The sequence below is a fragment of the Papaver somniferum genome, chromosome 8 (assembly GCF_003573695.1).
Source record: "Papaver somniferum cultivar HN1 chromosome 8, ASM357369v1, whole genome shotgun sequence".
NCBI classification, from domain to species: Eukaryota; Viridiplantae; Streptophyta; class Magnoliopsida; order Ranunculales; family Papaveraceae; genus Papaver; species Papaver somniferum.
Window position 1 is genome coordinate 169,681,055 of NC_039365.1, and position 19,919 is coordinate 169,700,973.

Genomic DNA, 19,919 nt, shown 5'->3' on the forward strand with positions numbered 1-19,919 from the left:
AGAAGGTCCCGAACTGTCTATATGACTTGGGTTTATGTTCGGCTTTGGCATTGAAGTGTTCTTAGTTTAATCTGTTTTGATTTAGTGTGCCTAGTAAATCTTCTATTTTTCTTGTTTTGCTTAGAAGAATAATTAAGGTTTGGAATAGCCATTATTGTGATTACACATAGATATGTCCAACGTTTCCATGTTCATGTCTTTAGATTTATTGGCTTAAATTCTAAATTTGTTTGAAAGATGATTTTTGCAGTATTAATCTTTATGGTTTTATATATTGCAATATTGTTATGGGATATGTGTATTTACGTCCGTGAACTTGATTGTCCCATACTTTATCAAAAGTAAAGTCGTTCGTGAGTTGATATGTATGTATTGATGAAAGAATGAATTGACTTTTGACAAATACAAAAGTTAAGCCTATTATGTCAATTTTTGATGGAAGATAGGTTAAACTCTTTTGTGTTCAAGGATTATGTCTATTGGATGTCATTCTGCAAATGGTGATGGAAAATAGAATGAGTCCTTGATTATTCCACGGTATTAGGTCGATCTCCGATCCACAATTTGTGTACATATTGTGTTGTTCCATAAGGTGTCTTATGTTGAGCTCTATCGACTGAGTCATTGTTTTTGCATAGTTGTTGTTCCGTGAGATACTTTGTGCCCAGCATGACCAATTAAATTGATTAGTTTTGTGGTTAGTTTGATTGTGTATTTAGATTAGATTAATTATGGGTTTTCTTGTGATTAATCTAATTGAGTGTTTTTAAGTCTCCATAAGTTTACTTGTGTTGAGCATTTCCGATTAAGTTAATCATGGTTTCTCTTATGATTAATTTAATTGAGTATTTTGAATTCAAATTCATACTTGTATGTGATTTGTTATGTCCAAAGAAATCCTTCTTTTCTTTTTGAAATTAAGGTCGCTCTTGTTGTTCTTTCGTGACTGACATATTATGGGGGAGAGTTCTTAATTGAACTTGTGCTTAATTGCCAAATCTTTGTGGGGAGTGCGGCTGTGGAATATTATAGGGGTTATCTTGTATCTTTAAACTCCTTGATGAATGCATTTAGCTTCGGCTTTATGATTGCATATAAATAAGATAATATATGCTTTCTTTTGGTCATGAAATATCTCTTTTGGAAATTTCATTAGGATCCCGTTCTTGTACCTTTGCCAATTTTATTGACAAAAAGAGGGAGAATTAATATGTAGTTCACACTACAAATACATATGGTTTTAGGATCATTATGTAAGGGGGAGTGGTTTCCATATGAGATAGAGTATTGACTAAGGGGGAGTAACATATCACCGTAGTATTATTATTAAAGTTGTGATACAATTGAACTTTGACGCTGTGTAATGATTTTATGATATTGTATAACAATGATTGAGAAATCTTGTTTTCTCGTTGTTATAGCTACGGATTTTCAACAACGATGATGCTAAACTTACAACCTTTGGGATCATTGGAGTACTTGGAAGTGACGACGATTTCAAGTAATATTGAAGATTAGGCATGTGGAATAGGAGCTACAAAATTTTATTTATATATTTTTTGTATTCCATATGTATTGATAGTTTTATCACTAAAATTGACAAAGGGGGAGATTGTTAGAGCATTGCTCGGTCGAACTCGCATGTGTTGCTATCTCAAGCATGTTTTTCAATGTTAGTGATCAAAACTATAAGTCTTGATTTCTAGTCTACTATAGCTAAGGTCTCGGACTAGGATTAAAAGTGTAGTTGAGCTCAAGAACTCCGTGGCGATCATCATACAAGACGAAGGACTACTCAAGGAACTGGTGGATCTTCGTCGACTAAAAGGTATGTGGAGACTTGAACTTATCTATCACTCAAAAGTCTATTTATCTCCTATCTTGAGACAAAGTCGTTTTGCTATATAGACTTAGATGATACACATTTGGTATTTCGAGCCGAGTTTACCTCGCCTATCTATTTCTCGAAATATGTGTTGGTAAAGCTTTCGTTTTAGCCAAGTTCATCTTTACCTAGTGATGAAAGTCATGTTATGTTTCAATCACTTTGAAAATTGCTTTGACGAAAAGTGGTTTGTGAATAACAACTATATAATGTTCTCTGAGAATGTTTCAATGATTGAAATGAGAATTTAGACTATATAACCATTTGGAGGATATAAGCATTGTTGTGGAAACACATATATGTATAAGTCCTTATTACTTGAACCGAAGTTTACGTACTTTGTTGATCAAGTGAACCGGAGAAGTGCGTGATCTAAGTCCGCGAACTCAGTCCACGAACCCAGTCCGCGAACTTGAGTAGGTTATGTCTAAAAATGATGTTTAGTAAACTTATAAAACTAAGGAATGCAATTGCAAACCGTGGCCATAGAGTTCATGAAACGATTCATGTGAATCAAATCGTTTTTTCTTCAATTGTGTCTTGTGTAATACATGAGATTTTCTTGCAATTGAAAAAATCTAACTAGTTCATTTGAGTCATTTGAACTAGTTATGGTGAAGAAGAAGATGGTTGATATGAAAGTGATCATATGGCTAACCATTTGGTTAACTATTGCTGAACCAACTAATGTACAAGTTTGGGTACGGTTACACAAGCCCAGGAACGTTCATTTCATGTGTGTGTATAACAAGCTATGTTTTCGTCTAGCGGTTGATAAATATTAGCTTGAATCTAATCAGGTTTTCATCTAATGGTGAATATTGAATGCTTTGTTACCAAGCTAACATTGATTGCAAACCCTGATTTGAAAGACTATATAAGGGAGAACTCTAGCAATTGGGAAAACTAATCCCCATACATTATGTGTGATACTAATTGTGCTAAGCTAGAGTCGATTCTCCTTTAAACTTTGGTTTCTTCTTTTAAACCAGGTTAACGACTTAAAGACTTTATTGGGATTGTGAAGCCATACCGATACTACTTTTCTTGTAGTTGTGTGATCATATCTTGCTGTTTTTATCGTACAAGTACAATTGTAATAATTGTCTTGAGATTTCTATCTCTGATAGGCAAGATAAAAGTAATCACAAACATCTCCGTCTCATCGTTTGTGATTCCACAATATATTTTTTCGCTGCGTCGATTAAGACTATTGTGAGGTGATTGATAATATTAAGCCGTTCTTAAGGAATATAAGTCTGGTTTATCAATTAGTTCATGTTCACCTTGATTTATCAAAAGATGGAACAAAAATCGTAGGTATATTCGTGGGAGACGTATTTATCTATTATCGTAGACTTTTCTGTGTTATACAGATTTGTTTATTAAAGTCTTCGACTTTGGGTCGTAGCAACTCCTAGTTGTGGGTGAGATCATCTAAGGGAATCAAGTACGTAGTATCCTGCTGGAATCAGAGACGTAGGATCATAATTGTACCTTGGATCAGTGTGAGATTGGTTGGGGTTTAACTACAGTCCAGACTGAAGATAGTTTGGAGTAGGCTAGTGTCTGTAGCGGCTTAATACAGTGTGTGTTCAATCTGTACTAGGTCCCGGGGTTTTTCTACATTTGCGGTTTCCTCGTTAACAAAATTTCTTGTGTCTGTGTTATGTCTTTTCCGCATTATATTTGTTTATATAATTGAAATAATACAGGTTGTGCGTTGTTCAATCAATTAGAATATCCGACCTTTTGGTTGTTGATTTAAATTGGTTGACACTCGGATATTGGTCTTTGGTACCATCCAAATTTATCTCTCTTGTATTTAAATTGAGACTCGCAGTTTGCTTGAGTAAGATTTAAATCGATAGATAGAGATTTAAACTCTTTGATATACTTTTCTATTGATTGAGTCTAACTGTCTAGTTGGTTCTCTAGAAAGTATATTGGAGTTTGTCCATACAGATTGCTAAGAGAAAAATTGGGTGTGGTTGTTAGACCCCCGCTTTTTCAGGTGAAAAATCTTAACAATTACTTCGGTAGTTGATAATAAGATAGATCTAAGAACCTGACAAATGCTACACCATTTTTTTCCGATTCGAAACGGTTTTTGAGCGTTACGAATCGGGGTTGTAACGGTTCCTGACCCTTACGAAAAATGGGTACTACAATTTTTTCGCAACGGCCCACTAGCCATTACGATTTTTTTTGTAACGTCCCTTGTAACAGCTTAGAGCCGTTACTACGTGGAGTTGTCGTAACATGCGCTAGCCGTTACGAATTTATTTAGTAACAGAACGTTGTGACAAGTTGAAGCCGTTACGAATTTTTTTGTAACGGTAAAAAAATTACTTCCGGTCAACCTTGACCCGGTCAAAATCAGTCAGCAATGACTAATATTGACCGGGTCAAGGTTGACCGGCAGTTCATTCTCGGTCGGAATATGCCGGAATTCCAAATAACCACCTGCATACACATTTAATTCTACCGATCATCCATATCTAACAATAGTTCAATCAATTCATATTGTACCTAATCAATTCATATCTACACATTCATATAAAAACACAAATTTTTCTAAGTATCAATTTTTTTTTGTTAAGTATCAAATTCTGAGGGAATACATAGACAGAAATTTACTAAGTTTCAAAGTTCAGTTCATAGAAACTTAAAAAACTTTCTAAGTTCCTAACTTATATTTAAGTTTTCCCATGTCACAGGCTAACAGAAACACAAACACGACTCACATAAAAGCCTTCTCATGCCGCAGACTGCTGTATCTGAAGAAGGATAGACAAAGCTGATGGAATCCAACGCGACAACAGCTATGTATCTTCAATCCAATGGCCATTGCTCTTACAGGATCTCTCTACCAAGAAAGAAGCAGCTACGCAGTACTTCACCTGCAGACACAAAACACTGTTAACAACGGTTTAACAACGACGTTGTTAGACAAGAAATTTAGGAAAATGCAAGAGTGTAAACCAAATTTAGTTGGTTAGAGATAGCACATAACATCACGCATAGGACAATACAAAAAGGATCACATAATCAAAAAGCAAGGACTGGTGGAATAGGAAATCATGAAAACATGTATAAAGATCTCGAGGGACTACCAAGATTACAAAGAGGGGAACTAAAGCTATCCAGAAATATGTATGCCAACCTGCACATTAAAAGAAAAAAAAAGGCTTTTAAGGCAGTTTGTAAGATCAACATGCCAGGAAAATAATTAGCAGGTTGAATTTTAAAATCAAAGACTTTGAGTTGTTTGTAACTTACTAATACAGATTTCTCTTCTTGGAGATTTCGTACTAGATTGCTTTGTGCTTCTTATTGTTTGATCACATATCCTTGCTGATACAAAACACAATAGAAATTTAGTATAGAAACTTGTAGCCAAGACTTCGTCATGTCGTACGCCTTGAATACAATAGCTATATGCACGGAAAAAAGACAAAAGAAAGCAAGTTTAAGTTGAGTAATAAAGAAAACAAGTTTAAACTGAATGCCTTTACGAATAATTAAGATAGAATATGCGGACACAGAAAAACTAAGAGGTACCTGCATCCGCCTCCTAACAACATCTAGCCGGTATGTAAATATCTGACCAAACAACCCAGCTACATCCCCACAAGATAGACGCAAGATATGCTGAGAATGTAAACTACAGAAACCATGACATATACTCTTTTTAGGACTTGTAACCTACAAATCTACACAAACATGACTCACATAACATCACGAGATCCAATTTCAATTCTTAAAGGAACACCCTGATGACAAGAAATTCATTTCTAAATATTATGAGAAGAAAATTCTAAGAATATGAAGGAGAAACAACTGGCATGTTCAGCCAAACTACGCAGAGAAAGCAAACATTTGAAGACTGAAACTCAGACACAACAAACATTGGAAGATTACAATACCTTTAATTTTTTTTCCACAAAAGCATATTGTAATTACAAAATTAAGAACAAAAAAAACTACTATGAAAAAGCATTCAACATATAAGTTATCTTTGATTGATCATCTGAAATGTGTATGGAATTGCATTCATATACCTTGGCAATATGCGACTTGAGAGATCGAGTACCTTATTAATCTTTATCAGCACATTCATCAAACACACCAGAACTTCCAACTCTAAAATCCAGTTGCTTCTGATGCTTTAATCTATGACGCTCATCAAAACTTTCCCACCCTTCAAACTGCTTGTGTGACATAATACTTGGATACATAAGACTATCACCTCTTGCACAAGTTTTAGATAAGAAAAAAATAGAATAAAAAGTCAATACCTGATTGAGAATATCACTTGTGATTTCTGTATTATGAAGATCAAGAGTCGAGAGTTGGGTGCACAGTTTGAATAGCATCGAAGGAAAGGATTTGAGGCCATTATTACTCAGATGCAGAGCCTACACAAACATGGGACTAAGTAAATTATGATATGATCCAGACAATTGACAATGGTAGGAAAAAAGAAGATTGGAGTACCTCAAGATTCCGTAAACTCCCAACTGTGTCATGCAAGTCTACCAAGAGATTTGATGCAAGATCAACCTGCACCAAGAAATTTTTTCGGATCACAAATCCAAGTTATATATATATATATATATTTTTTACTTGTAACAAATACGAATTTTTGGATAATAAAGTAAGATCAGAATACCACCTCGACAAGGGAGACACAATTCCCTATATTCGACGGAACTGAGCTTATCCTGCCACCAAAGCAATAACATGAATAATTTAGAGAGAGCAATTAATTTAACTACGGTAAAATTCACAAAGTGAAAATGGTTATAAACGTGAGTATTACCTGTTGTTATTTACTTTCAAGATTTCCAGACGAGTTAGAAGTCCAATTTCAACTGGAAAATTAGTCAGCTTGTTGTTTGCAACATGAAGTTGCGTTAGAGAGACCAAACCACCCAATCAAGACGGTAATGAAGTTAAACTTCACAAGATACATATAGCACTAAAAATTACAAACATAATAAAATTACAATCCCCTTCAAATCGAATAAAACCAATAGTATATACTAAAGCGTATACCTGGATTGAGTTTAAAGAACCAATCTGAGAAGGAATTTCATGAATAGAATTTCTACTTATATCCAACACTCTTAAGGAAGACCCACAACCCCATACCTTTTCAGGTATGACCTTCAATTTAAGAGATCTCCTCAGCAGCAAACTGCTGCTCCTCACCCTTGTATGAGACCTCAATCATGGTCTTGTCATCTGGACCGGATAGAACCTTGAATGGCCAGTGCTTCGTATCACCCTAGACAGTGATGTTACTGAATCTCCTACCAATCAAAAGCTAGGCATCTGTAAAGCCAAACAATGACATTAGCAACAACTCTTTGATAACACGCATATTTGCAAACTACCATCAAAACAAATATAACTAAACTCTTATACTATCATATCAGTGCAACTAACTGGATTTATGAATACATGTGCAAAAAAGATTGATACTTGATTCATACACTTAAAGATGAGTTACATGAAAAAATTTGAACTTATTTAAGCAATGAACCCTACCTATCATGTATAATTATTAAAGAGACAAAAACTTAACACTAAACCCTATTTATGCAATGAACAGTACATACCACAACTAAAATCGTAAATCAGAATCATAAATCTAATATGCTCTCAGTTCGGATTGACTAATCATAAATAATAACTATTTACATCATATTGATAAGGTTTATAATCTGTTTACAATGATTCAAATCAAAACCTAATTAAATATGGCTTCGTCTGCAGAGAACAAACCCAACCTTAAGAATTTCAACACCAAATCAAACGAGTAATAAGAAACCCTAAAATCGATTGAAATACTAAAACCTTAAAATCTAATTTACAAACTGAAATCCTACAGATGATAAATATTTACAGAGATCTGTGAAATCAAAAACCTAAACTCCCGTAACAGATGATTGAAGATCAATTCTTCAAAGATCAGATTATTTGATAACAGAATAGATAAAACCCTAAACTGATGATGAGAAACTGAAATCGAAACCCTAAACTGATGATGATGATGATGATGATTAACAGATGATTGAAGAACTGAAATCTTCAGTTGAGAAGACTTAAAATCAGATGTGGTGCACATCTGAATATCCAGGGGGAAGATAATAGATGGGTTTACTCGATGAGAAGGGGGAGAAAAAAAAGAGAGAGAATGGGAAAAGAGAAATGGGGTTTACTCGATGGGAATGGGGGGAAAATCATTTCTTCAAGGGTGAAATTATCCTCTAGCGTAATCCATGTTGGGTGGAAAAAAATGGCACACGAGTGAATGGCACACGCGCAAATACACCTGTTACCCGACTCTAGTGTGACCAAGCGTGTGAGCAGCACGCGTAAATAATTAGCCTGTTACGATTCGTAACAGCTGACACTTGTTATGAATCACAAAAAAAATTCGTAACGGCTTCAACCTGTTACAATTAGGTTGTAACGGCTTTTTGTAACTGTCAATTTTGTAACGGTTGATGGGCCGTTACGAATTTTAGTTACTATTCGGGAAAAATGGTGTAGTGAAAGGAGTTTATTGAGATAAACAGAAGAGCCTTTGTCGAACTCACATCACTTGGTTGAATAGATTTGATACCAAACAGATTTGTTGTTCCTTTACTGTTTGGAATATGAACCAAAGGAATTGTTCCAAGTACGTGACTTATTACAGGTCGGAGGCGTGGGAATACAAATGGAACTAGGTGAACTATAGGTTTAGTTGCTTGGTTTCAACTAAACGAAGTTGGTTTTATTTTGTATAGCGGCTTAATCCTGAGAGTATTCAATTCTGGACAAGGTCCCGGGTTTTTTTTCGCATTTGCGGTTTCCTCGTTAACAAAATCTTGTTGTGTCATTTACTTTTATTTTCCGCAATTATAACTATTGTTATTATAATTTAAAGTAAATTACACAAAAGTTAATTCCTATTTACTTGATAAGTAATCCTATTGTGTTTGGTTAAGTCCGAACATTTTATCAAGTAAACATACTTCGTCGTTGTATTGTCTCGATCTCGTATCCATAAACGATCATACGAAGTGTGAGTCGATTTGTTGTATTGTCTCGACTCAGTCCATAGACAATCAGTTTCATAGAAAGGACTTATAGGTGGAAAAGTTTTAGATTAAGGCATATTTTGGTACCCTCATCTTTTCAGTTAAAAGCATTTTTTTAAACTTTGCAACTGAAGTAACGATCATCCCTTATATGGACCTTCTATATAAGGCCTTGCAAGTTTCATCCATGCACAAACAGTGGGGGTGGGATCTTAGTTTAATGTAACATTATCTTTAGAAATTTAACTAATGTGCACAAGTTTCATGTAACATTAGCTTTAAAATTGTACAGGAAGTGAAAGAATACAATGAGTGAAAGAATCAAAATCACATCAAATGCAAGTGTAAATATATATGATGTTTTACTCGATGATCGAGATGCATATTTCATTCCTTTTACTATTGTTTTGACCTTAACAAAAATGATATGTTCCCAAAAAAAAAGCCTAAAAGACCATCAACTTTTTTTGAAAATCAATTAAGTTCGAAACTTAGGGTTTTTCTTTTGTAATTTTGAATGTACCGTAATAATTGATTTTCAGAAATAACTTTCATTTTCACAGGAGGTTCTTCTATCCATATCTTTGAAGAGAGCATAGAATAAGAATAACTACATGTTACTCTCATCAATTTTGGAATTCGAATATGGTAGATTTCTCATTTTATTTATCTCGGGATATGCGAATTTGGGAAATTTGATGGGTAGGTAGATAACTGTTAGGGATATGAAGATAAGAGGTACCGTTAGTATTCCTGGAGGTATATAGAGGAGCACCCTTTTAATAATCGTTGTTTTTATTTTTAAAAGCCGGTCCAAATTGGATCCCCAAATTAACTTTTTAACTTTTAACATGGGCATTCCTTTATATACCCCATAAAACACTAATGATATCCCCAATTGGTAGGTAAAGTAGTTAGGATTCCGTTGATAGAAAAACCAACGGAACACTAAGATTTTCTTATACATCTACCCCTAAACCTAATTCAATACAATCAAGTTAATCACTAAATCAGATTAAAACTAACTATTCATTTACCAATAAAAAGAAAAGAATTGTTTATCAAACTACTGATTAATTACCTCACAATATACCTCGATCAATTTCCTAAAGATTCATAATAGTTAGAATCAAACGAATCCCTACCGGAGCTAGTCAACACAAATAGTGATCAGGGCAATCCATTGCAAAATCAATCAATATAACACCATTAAACAATGCACCTAATGACCCAATCAGACTGCAATGAATTTTAATGAAAGTGCGAAGGACATCAAATGATCGAAGAACTAGGATTGATGGAACAACAGAGCATCATTATGCCCCTCTATTGTATTATTATATTATGTTGGAAACAAACGAAATTCCCATTGAATGGGTGGGAAACAACAATAAGTAAATCTTGAATAAATCCCAGTTCAATGGATGATGAGTTTTATTTTAAAAAGATACTGATCCTTTGAACGACATTATTTTTCTTACTAAAAAATGAATTTAATATCTTTTTATCTTTTCATTATCCTTGATTTTAATGTTTTCATTTGTATGGAGCAATGCATTGAAGGTGCTGGTATCTGGGTAGAACGTACAATGATCATGACCCATTACTGGGTAATATGAAGATGATGGTGGATATTTGGGGTATGAGAAACAATCCTATTAAAGAGGCGACGGATTCCATTGTTGGGGCGGCAGTGAATAGGACAAAAAAGAATTATTACATGGCAATTCGAAGTGTCCCTTATAAAAAAATAACTGAAAATGATTAATTAACCCTTACATGGTTTAGTGTTGATAATCAAATTTCACTTATATTAACTCTAAACCAAATCAAAATAAGATTTTTAGAGTTTAAAAAAAAAGTTTAGAGGAGAAGAAAAGAAAAACTGGTGTGATATTTGTGAAACCCTATATTTTGATTCACTCAACCAAAATGGGTGATTCCAGTGACAAATTTGAGATGGGTGAATCTCTAAATTAGTTCCTATTAGCTTTTTGTCGCTCAAAATTATCTAAAGTACGTAAAAAAATCGAAACTTTTAAAATTTTAGAAGAACTTACGGTTGGAATTTAGCACGTTACCAACCGTAACTCTCAGTTACGGTTCCAAAAGTATCGAATACCAACCGTAACTGGTTCAATTTGGGGAAAACCCAATCGTAATACCAGTTACGGTTGGTAGAATGACAACATATAGCAACCGTAAAAACTTACGGTTGGTAACTAATGAATCGAGATCAACCGTAACTAGCCTACGGTTGGTAAGGTTATGAGTTACATACGGTTGATAACAGTGATGCAATTACAAACCGTAAAAAGAAAATGAAACATCCAGGACAACTTACGGTTCATAACGAGACCAACCATAAGTAATTTACGGTTGCAAAAAAAATTCGTAACTGAACATTACATCTCAAAATCAAGAACTTACGGTTGGTATTTGAGTTAAATGAACCGTAACATCAACCAAATCCATAGTTACGGTTCCAATTGGAGTTATTACCAACCGTAACTCACATGCAATACAGAAATTTCAATTTCAGTTTTGATCCAAAACCCTAATTTTTGATACAAAACTAACTTAAATCAAACACAATAAACTAAACCCTAACTGGATCTTTTCGAAATATAGTTTCCAATCAACGATTATCAATTTTTCAAATCGCTGATTAATCGAGGATGATGAAGTTTCAATTTTAATGGAGGAGGAGAAGAAAAGAGAAGATGAAAAATCAAAAAAGTTTTTTGATTTTTCTGATTCCATTAGGTTAAAAATTGGAGAGGGTAATCTAATCAATTTACACCCCCTATAAAACACCCCTTAACCAATAAGAGGGACGTTGCTATCACACATGCCGCCCCTCTAATAGAACATGCCGCCCCTATAACATGGTTGATGAGAAATCTCTAGATCAGATGGGATAGGAAGATATATTTTGTGGGTACATAGATAAAGGGGTATCATTAGTGATCCATGGGGGTATATAAAGGAAAGCCCTTTAACATTATTGGATCCGAAAATTGATTCTTATATCTGAAAACAGCCTAAGATCGCCCATCAATTAATTGTATGTACTCAATGAATATAAACAAGAGAAACTATGCCTATTATTATATACAAGATTGTTAGGCACATGCGATGCGCGTGCCGAAATCGTTCGTCGAGCAAAATTAGAAACAGATAAACTGGACCCAATTTACCAAGTTACCTAAATATCCTTAATTTGGTTGTTAGATCCGTAGAAAAAATACCATACATCGAGGACAAAGTTGGAAAAATCGAAATATCCGTCTTCACGGACACTTAAACTCCCACTCCCACAAAACAAATATAAAACCTAAATTTCTAAGTGGGATCCACTCTTACATTTTTTGTGAAGCATCCACTGTTACATGACCCACTCCCAGTCCCTCTACTGATTTATTTATTAGTTTACCGATTCACCCTCACATGATTTAGTAGATATTATTATCAATACAAGCAGATCGCAAGTGCTATGCACGTGCAGGGACCCTCCCTCATCTCAAATACTAAATAAGAGAGGGATTTAATCAAGACACCAAACACGATTGGACGATAATGGAACACGATTGGAACTTCCAATGGAAGATAATGGAATATGAGTTTGGATAAAAATTGGAGTTCTGTGAAAATTGAATCTGATTTTCTAGAGAAATCATTTAGAAATATCTTCTCCAAAGACGTGGCCCACCCCCGGTTTTCAATAACAAATACACGTTTTGTTTTGTTTTTTTATTATTTGATTGATAATTCCGATTCACAGTGAACCAATAGCATTTAGATGTGTCTAGAAAACTAAATCATCGAATAGTCCAAACTATCCCTAATCAATTCCGGGAGCGCATATTCATGAAATTTTTCAAAGGGGCAAAATGGGAACTGAAATTTGCAGCTTCAACTAACCATAGTTGGTTTTATATAATAGAATAGAATAGATAGATAATAGTAATAGATAATAGATAGATTAGTTTAGTTATACTAATATATTACAATTTCAATACTTTGTGGATTACGAACTGCAGGAAATACTAAAATATCATAGTAGTTGGGAGTGACATCAGTAGATATGAAAATAATTGGTGATGCTGAAAATTGAATAAAAGATTCATTGCAATTATATCCCAAAACAATTAATATTTTTCTCCCTAAATCAAAGTGGATTAAATTTTAGCTTTGTTTATTTCTAGTAATTCTCTGAACACATCTTAAAATACTTATTTTCGTGATCCTTAATTAATTAAAAGAAACAAATGGACAGTGTTTTTTCTTATTAAGATAACAATACTTCTCCAAATCTCATTTTTCTAACTTTCAGAGTATAAAGCGTGCCACAAATGTTCATCGTTGAATTCGAAAACTTGATCCTATTATGGTTCTTATTACAAAGGGAGAATTTGCATAATGAAATCTTCCCTCTTCTTAGACATCTAGTATTTGGGAAAATTATTGGGTATGTTGCGTTAGATCTAACCTGGTGTCATCTTACCCCCTCATTGAGGACAACCAAATTTCATAGATGAGCATTCATGAGCCCCATTTTGTCAAGATGAAATCTTCCTCTCTAAGGTTTTTTTGTTTAACTCGGACTTTGTTGCTCTACATGATACATGTTTGAGACCTAGACCTAACATTCAGGATTTGGTTTGATGGGGGTTGCCAAAATCTGTATTTCTCAATAAAATATATGTACTTTGCCTAGTTGATTTTATCTTGGTATCTCTTGTTACTCCTCGTTAAGGCGGCCTCTAAAAGTAAAGTTGTTTTTGTGGAAGTGTCTTTCAAATCGTCTTCTAGCTCGATGTTTCATCATATAGAATGTTTGTGAACTCTATGTTATGTAATTTTTCTTCTGCCAAAGAGTCCACTCATCATTTATATATGGATTTTTGGGCTCAGGAGGCAACTCTAGGAATAACTAAGATTTTTAAAAGTAGACACATGGATGAATATTATTATTTTTTTTTTTTGAAACATGCATTAATTTAAGCAATGAGGTTCCAATTACACGTGGCTACGTAGTGCCCATATCGAGCTATCACATTAACAAGATGGGTACACATGTAACATTATCTCTGCCACCTTGATTCCTAAGTATCATAAAGCTCTTTTGGCCAAGCCACGTGCCAAAATGATGTTTTGGCATCATATATAGCTAAGTTATGAAGCTTTAGGTACCTTCAACCAGCTACCCATTCCTATATATATATGTTTTATTGACATTTTTAAAAATTAAAGTTAGGGATCATTTTGGCATGATTGCTTCACTATTCATGGACGTTTCCATGTATCTTTAAATAATTGTCCATGATGGATGTGTTTTGCGTTCTAGCCCATAGGCCAATTCCATTATTTACAGCCATGATGGTTGTACATTATCTCGGCACCTTTCTTTGGTCTGATGCACCATTGTGGTGAGAAAACTGAGAAACTAAGAAAAGTTTATTCGGTCTCAACTACATGGAGGTTGTGGGTAGGCATTTGTATAACGCCTTAATTATAAGAGTATTTAAATCTGAACGGGGTCCCTCGATTTTTTTGCCAAGCAGTTTTATTCGTTAACAAAATCTTGTGTGTTTTGTATCTACTTTACTTCCGCATTATAATTTATGGTTAAAATAACTATGCTTGTACATTAATCATACCTTGATTGATCCGATAATTTGTTCTTAGTTGAACTTAGATTATTATCAAGGACACCTTTGATCTTTACGATTTCGAAAAAGGTTACGTAAGGTGTGTTAGAGCACTGGTCGGTCGAACTCACAAGCGTTGCTATCCCAAGCTTGTTTGTCAAGTTTAGTTGTCAAAATTATAAGTCTTGATTTCTAGTCTACCTATAGCTATGTATCGGATTAGGATAGAATGTGTAGTTGAGCTTTAAACTTCACGGCGTTCATCGATTGAAGACGAGGAACTACCAAGGAGAGCTTGTTGAACTTCATCAACAAAAGGTGTGTGGAGACTTGAACTCATCTATCACTCAGAAGTCTATTCTATTTTATCTCATATTGAGACAAAGTCGTATAACTATATAGACTTTTACATTATACACATTTGATATTTCGAGCTGAGTTTAACTCACTTATATCTTTCTAGAAATATGTGTTGGAAAACTTTTTCCTTTAACTACGTTCATCATTATTCTTGACGAAAGTCAAAAGATGATCATGTGAAAATCACCTGGTAACATCTTACATGATTTGTGTGAGACAGTAGACTCGGAATGTTTCGTATTGATCATTCGATCACTTGAAAATTACTTATAAGCTAATAGTTTGTGTGAGACAGCTACTGTCGTCTTCTAAGAATGTTTCAATGATTGAAATAGGTAAGATCTAAAACCCAATGTATGGTTACATTACGGTTTGTGTACTTAGTGTACGAACTGTTTTAACGGAATTCAGGATCGGAAGTTCTCATACCTGTTCGCAAACTTATTAAACTGTTTAAGTCAGGGTACTTAAGTTTTCATACCCGTTCGCAAACTGATTTAATTGTTGAAGTCCGGGAACCAAGTTTGCGTACCCATTCGCAAACAGTTTCAACTGATCAAAACCATAAGTCTTGATTTCTAGCCTATTTATAGATGTCTCGGACTAGGACATAGATTGTGTAGTTGAGCTTAGTTTTCACCGCGTTCATCATTTGAAGACGAATAACTACTAAGGGGAGCTTGTGGAACTTCTTTGACAAAAGGTAAGTGGCGACTTGAATTCATCTATCACTTGGAAAGTCTATTTCTACTCTATCTCCTATTGTGAGACATAAGTCGTTTTACGATATAGTTTTCTCTATACACATTTGAGATTTGGAGCTGAGTATATCTCGCTCACATATTTCTCGAAATATGTGTTGGTAAGCTTTCGCTTCGACCAAGTTCATCTTATCATGAGAAAATTTCCGAGTAACATCTTACATGGTTTGTGTGATACAATCATTTGATGTAGGCTTGGAATGTTTCGATAATGATTATTTCAATATCTTGAAAATTGCTTTGATGCTAATAGTGTGTGAAAACGCTATTGTCATCCTCTAATAATGTTTCAATGATTGAAATAAAGAGTTTAGAATCTTGTAACCATCTTTGGATATAAGCATAGTGTATTCGCACATTTGTGTATAAGTCCAAAACCGGGAACCAAAAGTATGCATACTTGTGTGTATACAAAATGGTTGTAGGAGACTAGGTAAGTATGCGTACGCGTACACGTACTGGCGGAAGTTCACGTCCATGAATTTCTGCTGAGTTTGAAAACCAAACCAAACTCATCAGCTTACCTATACGTACACTGGCGGAAAGTTCACGTCCGTGAATTTCTGCTGAGTTTGAAAACCAAACCAAACTCAAATCAGGTTACTTAAGTACGCATACCCGTACGCATACTTAAGTGGGTTACTTTCTAAAATCGCCTGTGTACATGAACTTAAACATTTATTAATAAGGAATGCAATCTTTTGCAAACCGTGGCTATAATATCCATGTATTGATTCGAGTGAATCAAACCGATTTTGCTTCAATTGTGTTCTTATATAATTCTATGAGAATATAGCAATTTAACAACTCTTTAACTAGTTTTATTTGAGTCATTTGAACTAGTTATGGTTAAGATGAATAAGGTTGATATGAGAGTAATCATATGGCTAACCTCGGTTAACTATTTGTGAACCAACATGGTGTACACGTTTGGGTACGGTTACATAAACCTAAATGAGGGTACATTTTATTTGCGTGTAATAAGCTAAGTTCGATTTAACGGTTGAAAGATATTAGCTTGGTTGAATAAGGTTTTTCATCTAACGGTGAATATTGAATGCTTTGTCACCAAGGTAACTTGGATTGCAAACCCTGATTTGAAAACTATATAAAGGAGAAATCTGGAAACTGGGAAACCTAATCCCCACACTCTCATGTGTGTTACTAGTTGCATAACTAGAGTCGATTCTCCTTTAACCTTAGGTTTCTTCTCGAGACCCTGTAGGTTAACGACTTGAAGACTTCATTGGGATTGTGAAGCCAGACCCAACTATTATCTTTGTAGTTGCGTGATCTGATCTTGATGTTTCTATCGTGATTGAGTGCAATTATAAAATTAGCTTGATATTTATATCTCCGATAGGCAAGATATAAAAGTAGTCACAAACATATTCGTCTCATCGTTTGTGATTCCACAATATCTTGTTTCGCTAGTCGATTAAGATTATTGTGAGGTGATTGATAATACTAGGATGTTCTTCGGGAATATAAGTCTGGTTTATCAAGTGGTTCCTGTTCACCTTGATTTATCAAAAGAAGGAACAAAAACTCTTGGGTATTTCTGTCGGAGACAAATTTATTCAATCCTATAAACTTTTCTGTGTGAGACAGATTTGTCTATCAAGTATTCGACTTTGGGTCGTAGCAACTCTTAGTTATGTGTGAGATCATCTAAGGGAATCAAGTGCGTAGTATCCTGCTGGGATCAGAGACGTAAGGAGCGCAACTGTACCTTGAATCAGTGTGATATTGATTAGGGTTCAACTACAGTCCAGTCCGAAGTTAATTGGTAGTATAAAAGAGTCTGTAGCGGCTTAATACAATGTGGTGTTCAATCTGGACTAGGTCCCGGAGGTTTTCTGTATTTGCGGTTTCCTCGTTAACAAAACTTCTGGTGTCTGTGTTATTTCTTTTCCGCATTATATTTGTTTTTATAATTGAAATATCATAGGTTGTGCATAGTTCAATAAATTGGTAAATCCAACCTTTGGTATTTGGTACCGTTCAAGTTGTTTCTCATAATAATCAGGCTCGCGGATTTCTATCTGTTTGATTTGCTGATTACATTGAGAAACTGAGATATAACTCTTGGATATATTTTCCTTGATTGAGTCTGATTATCTAGTTGATTCTCTTGGAATTATATTAGAGTTAGTCCATACAGATTTCCTAAATGAAATATTGAGTGTGGTTGTTAGACCCCGCTTTTTCAAGGTGTTTCTTAATAGGTTAAAAGCAAAAAATGTGGTAGAATACTCTATATTCTCGTCTTTTCAAAGTTCACAAAATTTAACTAGGATTTCAAAATATGGATAAAAAGTATGAAGATCAAAAAAGGAAAATGGGAATCAATTTTTTATCTTTCGTAAGTTGGAAGAAGACAATGAGGTCGAGAAATTATCGGGTCATATGATTCATACCTGGTGGCAAAACTGAATATCTGAAACAATCTTGTATAAGCTGCACTATTTCAGGTCCAGCTATTTTCTAACATTTTTTGTAGAATAGATCAGGGTATCCATCAGGTCATGAGGACTTTAAAGATCCCATCTTCTTGACTACATTAAGGCTTCATCAGCACTTGGTATTGAGCATAAATGCCTGCAATCATCTTGAGATAGTTTATTAGCATATTCCAACATGAAAGAGTCAGAGTGCACATTATTATCCTTGGTAAACATGGTTTGAAAGTGAGATATGGGAGTTTCTTTTATTTGTTCATGATCAGAAATCATGTCTCCTTCTTGATTTTTTAAAGCAAATATTTTATTTTTTCTCCTTCTATGAATAACAGAAACATGAAATACATGTGTATTCTTGTCAACAGAAGGTACACATTTGGATTTATTCCTTTGTTGTCAGAACATTCTGTCTCTTTTTTCTAAATTAGCAATGTTATTGCAAATGGCTTTCTCCTCCTCTCTTGTGTCTGTCAAGTGAATTGAGTTCTGCAAGTCAACCAGTTTCTTTTACTCATTTTCAATTCCCTCCTTGTATCACCAAAAGTCTTTGTACTCCACTTCTTTAAGCTCTGTCAAACTTCTTGTAGTCTTGAGTGTGTATCACCCGTGTAATTTTCCCAACTTGTATTCAATACTTCCTTGAAGTCTGGATGATCTGTCCAGAAAAAATCAAACTTATAATTTGGTTTCCTTTTGGGTGGTTTCCTCATGGTATTCAAAATGATGGGGGAGTGATCACTATCTATTCTTGGAAGATGAAGGACTGCAACATCATGGAAGAGCAACCTAAAATATGTGTTACAAATTGCTCTATACAATCTTTCAAATATATGAGGATATTTCACTGCATTGTTGGACCAAGTAAAAGAAAGTCCGGCATATCCCAGGTCCAATATGTCCCTTTCTCTGATCATTATTCTGAACTCACTACAACTGATATCAGTCTCAGTGGAACCTCCATGTTTTTCATCGGAGTGCATCAGAACATTGAGATCACCAATGATGCACCAAGGATTGTTGATAATAGGCTATGGTGGCGGTTATGTTTCTCCAAAATCCATTCTTCCGAGTAGGTGTTGGGGTCCCATAAATGTAGAGAAGGTCCCAACTTGAAGTGCTGAGGTGGGGGGTAATTGTACAATGAAGCGATTTTGTGATTGTGAATTTATCTGTAAATCCATATTATCTTACCATAGCCGTGCAAGACCTCCACTTCTACGAATGGCAGCAACATAAATGTAGTGCCTGAAATTCAAAGAATTTCCAATACTTATGCTGTTACGCTCATTCAATCTTGTTTCAGATAAAAATAGAATTGAAGGTTTGCATCTGCGCATGAATGATTTTAATGTTAAAATTGTCGTATCATTTCCTAATCCACGACAATTCCATAATTGTACTAACATATTTCTTGTGACTTTTCTAGGCAAGTTGTCACAACCTCTTTGGTGGTATAGCAGTGTTGTTTCGTTGGTGGATCACAATCCATTGGTTCAACAGTTCTCTTGCTTCCAATTTTCTCAAAAGTGGTGCTAGTGTCATAGTTTTGGTTTTTTCTCACAATACGCTTTCATTGTCTCATCGTCTTAGTTTGTTCATTGGATGAGCCAAACTTGTTGGGTTGATCTTCCATATTTGGTGTAACCTGTTCTGAAAATGAGGTGGTGATGGTTGTGGTTTGATGTAGGTGTTGGTTAACA

General features: G+C 34.7%; 1 protein-coding gene across 1 annotated transcript; it reads right to left on the reverse strand.

Annotated features, from left to right (window-relative positions):
- Positions 1–5,985: 5,985 nt before the first annotated feature.
- On the reverse strand, positions 5,986–19,761 carry LOC113306439 (plant intracellular Ras-group-related LRR protein 8-like). The gene is given in 7 exon segments (XM_026555376.1): positions 5,986–6,096; positions 6,187–6,306; positions 6,386–6,451; positions 6,564–6,612; positions 6,711–7,103; positions 19,411–19,548; positions 19,661–19,761. Coding segments are annotated over 7 exon segments (978 nt in total).
- Positions 19,762–19,919: the final 158 nt, after the last annotated feature.